The 4,974-nt window shown below is 47.9% G+C and overlaps 1 protein-coding gene across 1 annotated transcript in view; it reads right to left on the reverse strand.

Annotated features, from left to right (window-relative positions):
* Positions 1-3,790, reverse strand: part of emilin1b (elastin microfibril interfacer 1b) — a 79,938-nt gene extending 76,148 nt beyond the window's left edge. The window contains exon 1 of the mRNA XM_063183842.1: positions 3,144-3,790. Within this exon, the coding sequence (XP_063039912.1) occupies positions 3,144-3,298 (155 nt within the window). The 5' untranslated portion in view covers positions 3,299-3,790. The remainder of the gene's footprint in view (positions 1-3,143) is intronic.
* Between the last annotated feature and the right edge of the window lie 1,184 nt (positions 3,791-4,974).

Here is a 4,974-nt window from a genome sequence, read left to right on the forward strand (position 1 = left end):
ACACACACACACACACACACACACACACACACACACACACACACACACACAGACACACACACTCCATATGACTGTGAGCATGAACACACTCAAACACACACAAACTCTCTCTCTCTCGCTGTCTCTCTCTCGCTCTCTCTCATGCATGTGCGCCGCGCACACACACACACACACACACACACACACACACACACACACACACACACACACACACACGTACACACACAACGGAATGCATACTCAGTTTCTTTAACATACATACAGTTGAAATCAATAGCCACCACAGTATTACCACACCCAGATACATACTGTACTGTATAGTCCACTAAAACTTTGGAGCAATGAAATCAAATCATGCATTAAAATAATATGTGACATCATTTAAATTTGACTATTGCACATCCGAGTTGCAATATAGGCTACAGTATGTGCAACAAATGTACTCAGTGACCCCCCCCCCTTCTTTCTCCCTCACAATGACATACACCGACAGCTTTCTCTGGGCCCAGGACAAAGTCATCTGAAAGGGTCCCGTTACCCAATGTAGTGGGACGCAATTCTGGGCCCCCTATCTCCCTGGGCCCGGGACAACTACCCCTTTGTCGTCCCCACCCAACCCCACCCCCCCGTCGACAGGCCTACACGCACAAAGGCAGACGTGCACACATGCACTCACTTGATTATTGCACATCTACGTTGCAATATGCAGCCTATGTATTGTTAGGCACTCAGTTGATCTGTCTTTTAATCACAGCTGATGTCATAGCTCTTCACATAAGGAATTGACCTCCCTCCCCTCACCTCCCCCTCAATACCTTCCCATACATCTGCTTCCCTCTGCCACACAAAAAATTTTCAAGTGTTAATTCAAGATTTAGAGGGAGAGACCATACACATTCTATATTCTGTCAGTGTCAACTTAAAGGTAGAGTATGTAGGATGGTGGTCAGAGTAGGTATTGCAACTATGCTGCTCATTGAAACTGTGCTGCCTATTGCCAGATTTGATCTTTTCATGAGTATTTACTAAATAATGAACTAACAATTATAGTTTGACCAAAGTACAGTACGTTTTGCTGCTTAAAGTTACTGAAAATTAAAAATGAAGGACATGGAGAAGATCCACCTTGTCATATATTAATAGTGCAATTCATAATGAATACTTGTGAAAAAGAAATCATTTGTGAATGGGTATCATGAATTCTGGAAATAAACTACTACAAATATTACAGTGTGCACCAACACTCACTGAACTCTAATGTCAAGTCTGCCCTCCCTCCCCCCTTTCGATTCTATTCTGCATTCTTCCATTGAATTAAAATGTACCCTCCCCTCCCTTCTCCCTGCTCCACTCCCACCCACTCTGCTCCATCCTCCACTGCCCTCCGCCCCTACTCCTGTCCACAATGACCTCATGAGCTGGGGAAGGCCCCGGCCCTGCCAGGTAATCTGAGGACTTGACACTTAGCGCACGGTCCACTGAGTGATGATGATGAAAGAGAGAGACATATCCGTGCAACAACACGTCCACCCATAGACCCCCGCGAGTCCAGCAGTCTATCAACACGTCCACCCATGGACCCTGGATCCGGTGGTGCTTCCCCTTCACCCGACCCTGTAACTACAGCCCTTGCTTCTTGCATATGAAACACACTCACACAATCCATCCACTCTTAGCCAAACCATGGCTTGGGCCCCAGTTCCAGTACGAGTACTGGCCAACCAGACCAGACCTAATACCGTAGGATGACAACATCCTGGATTGAGACACAGTCCAACTCAACGCCCACCCCATACCTTCATACCTTCATCTGGTACCAGCACCGGAACCAGCCCGTTTCACCTCACTCAACAGATCCAGGGGGTGTCACCATCTCACCCCTATTCACAGCCGGCTCCACCCATACCCTTCAGCTGTTACTACCCCTACTGTACCAGTAAACTGTACCATAACCAGTAGCAGCTCATCTGTCCAGATCCAAACAGTGCCCAAAATCCTGGCTCGACACAAACGGTTACCTTCACCAATACCCTGAGTGACTTCAACTATGACTACATCTGGTACCATTGGACCACTTGCACACTTTACCGGTACCAGGACCGACCCCTCTGACCAGACCCTAAGAGTGCTCAAAGTCCTGGCCCCACACAAACCATGACTTTAGCTATGGTACCAGAACCGGCCTATTTGACCAAATAGCACCACAGGGGAGTCACCATCCCAGCAGTCTCCTCCACTCAGACCCAGGCTTTGACTATGACTATGACTACATCTGGTACCGGTTCTGGGTCAGCCTGACTCAACCTAACCCAACCCAACCCAACCCAGTCCAACAGCACCACTGAGGAAGGAGTCAACATCCTGGCCCTGACACAGTGCAAGGTTGCGTCAGCTCGTATGACGGGGGAAACCCCACACTACTTTCGTCTACTCCACTGAAGTCGTCACAGCTGGGAGCACCTCTGCTCTGCTCTGCTCTGTCTGCTGCCTGGACCCGGACACGCCCAGCTCTCATTGCCAATACTGCACATACACAAGCTCCCCTCACGACTCAAGTCTCTGTGTGTGTGTGTGTGTGTGTGTGTGTGTGTGTGTGTGTGTGTGTGTGTGTGTGTGTGTGTGTGTGTGTGTGTATGTGTGTGTGTGTGTGTGTGTGTGTGTGTGTGTGTGTGTGTGTGTGTGTGTGTGTGTGTGAAAGAGAGAGAGAGAGAGAAAGAGAGAGAGAGAGAGAGAGAGAGAGAGAGAGAGAGAGAGAGAGAGAGAGAGAGAGAGAGAGAGAGAGAGAGAGAGAGAGAGAAGCTCACATGTCAGAATGTTTCAGGCTGAATATGTGAGAGGAAACACAGCTGTATTAGATACCTCATCCACACAGAAAGATGCTCTGCCTGCAAGTTTTCCCCCCACATAGCATAGTCTGTTAGTAAGTCTGATACCCTACCCTTCACTCAAACCTTAACCCAAGAAATACATGATGAAACAAAATGACGAAAAAACATTCATAACTCCATAGCTTTCACAACTTTGAACCTACTCCACAACTATGAATCTTTTAGCATACAGTATATCCACATAGAAAATTCGTGTAGAAATGTCATCCACAGCCACCGCACATCAATAACGGAGAGGGCGTAGGGTTACTTTACCTGTGCCTGCTGGCTGCTCTTGCCCCGTTCGGGGTTTGCGTCTGGGACTGAGAGTTGGCGTAAAGATTGTATCGCTGCGGATAGGAGGCTCCCCAAACATCCCCAAACAAAGTCAACGCCAAGATCAGAGGGAACGGGACCGGACCGGCCATCATCCCTAACAACAGTGTGCTAGGAGTCCGATGAAGCAGCAGCAGCAGTAGTAGTAAAATGTAGATCCCTTAACGTCAGTGTACTTTTATTCCACAGAAAAAGCGCCGAAACGAGGTCGAGTTGACAGGCAGGGTCCGTCTTTCAGAGCTGGACGAGTTCATACTACCGATCCATAGTTTTTTTTTTTCCTCCACGTTTTTTTTTTTTTTTTTTTGCTTGGTTCCGACTTTCTGAGTGTTGGTTGTCTTTGCAGCTGTTTGTTTAAGGTATGAGTTGTTTTTGTTTCTGGTCTTCACTGGATGTCCACTCCTTTTGCTCTAAAACTGTTGCGCTCCACGTCTCCATACATCCAAACACGACTTCTCAACCGTTTTGTGGTTATTTGGAAGGAACGGCGTTGGTGAAGTCTGCACGAAACTGAAGAGACGAAGCATAGTCCTTCACGAGCCTTAATACTGATTCAGGCTTCCCTCCTTCGTACGACCCCTTCAAACTCTCTCTCCATCTCTCTCTCTCTCTCTCTCTCTCTCTCTCTCTCTCTCTCTCTCTCTCTCTCTCTCTCTCTCTCTCTCTCTCCTCCCGCCCCTCTCCGTGCGCTCTGCCTCTTCTCTTCACTCCCGCCCACCCTCCTCCTTCTCTCTCCGGTACCCGAGCAGTTAAGTTTCAACATATGATATGACCGTGGACTGGACTGTTCTACCTCCATCCCCAGTCTTTCGTCATGCTTATCAGCCGAGCACTCAGACCCAAAGCACTGAACAACGTAGCCTATATGATTTCTAGATATTTTAATGAGGCGCATATCTTGATGCGTGTCAGATAAGGTGTTTGGACTGATAAATTACGCGTATCGTTTTTCTCTCGGTCTCGGTCCATTTGTTGCCCGAGTTCAGTTACTCGCAATCAGCCCGCTATACTTGTATAAACAGCCACACGCTATCTGCTCCTCCGAGCCCATTTAGCCAAGGAGGTGGAGGTGCGCTAAGGAAGGGGTCCTGAAGCGCACTTAGTCGGGTTTATTACTCACGTTGTAACCCTCTCACCCAGGTTAACAACCGCCTCACCTGCGGCCAAAAGTCACCTTTGGAGGGGGGGGGGGTTACTTCATAGCAAGCCATCTGCGTTGCCTAGCCTACGTCTCCGGGGTTAGGGTCATCTATCAGCAAATGAGGGTCGTTGGAATGTGAAGCTTGTTGATTTATTGACAAATATGGTTTACGACCCACTATCGTGCTGGTCCTATATCATGCTCAATTTTCTTGTTTGTTTAGAAGATGTTATTTCAAGTTGTTTATTTTATAGCATTTGCCAATGACCCCTTCACTTAAGCGGCTAATTGGGCTAATAATGCAAAGTGCAAACATTGTCTAGAGAGAGAAAGAGACAGACAGAGAGAGAGAACGGGAGAGAGAGAGAGAGAAGTGAAATTAAGTGAAGGTGAAAAGGGTAAGAGGAAAAGAAACTATTCTCCAGCAGGGGGTGTTGAATTGTTGAATGATGCTTCACTGCTGAGAGAGAGAGAGAGCGAGAGAGAGAGAAAGAGAAAGAGAGAGAGGATCAGAGGGCAGGGTGAGTGAGTTGGAGTCCTGGGGTATTCCAACAATAGCATGCTGTGCTGTTTTGGAGCGGCGATGTTGCCCTGTGCAAACCCACATCACAGGCAGAGACAGGACCTCTG

The sequence above is a fragment of the Engraulis encrasicolus genome, chromosome 19 (assembly GCF_034702125.1).
Source record: "Engraulis encrasicolus isolate BLACKSEA-1 chromosome 19, IST_EnEncr_1.0, whole genome shotgun sequence".
Taxonomy (NCBI): domain Eukaryota; kingdom Metazoa; phylum Chordata; class Actinopteri; order Clupeiformes; family Engraulidae; genus Engraulis; species Engraulis encrasicolus.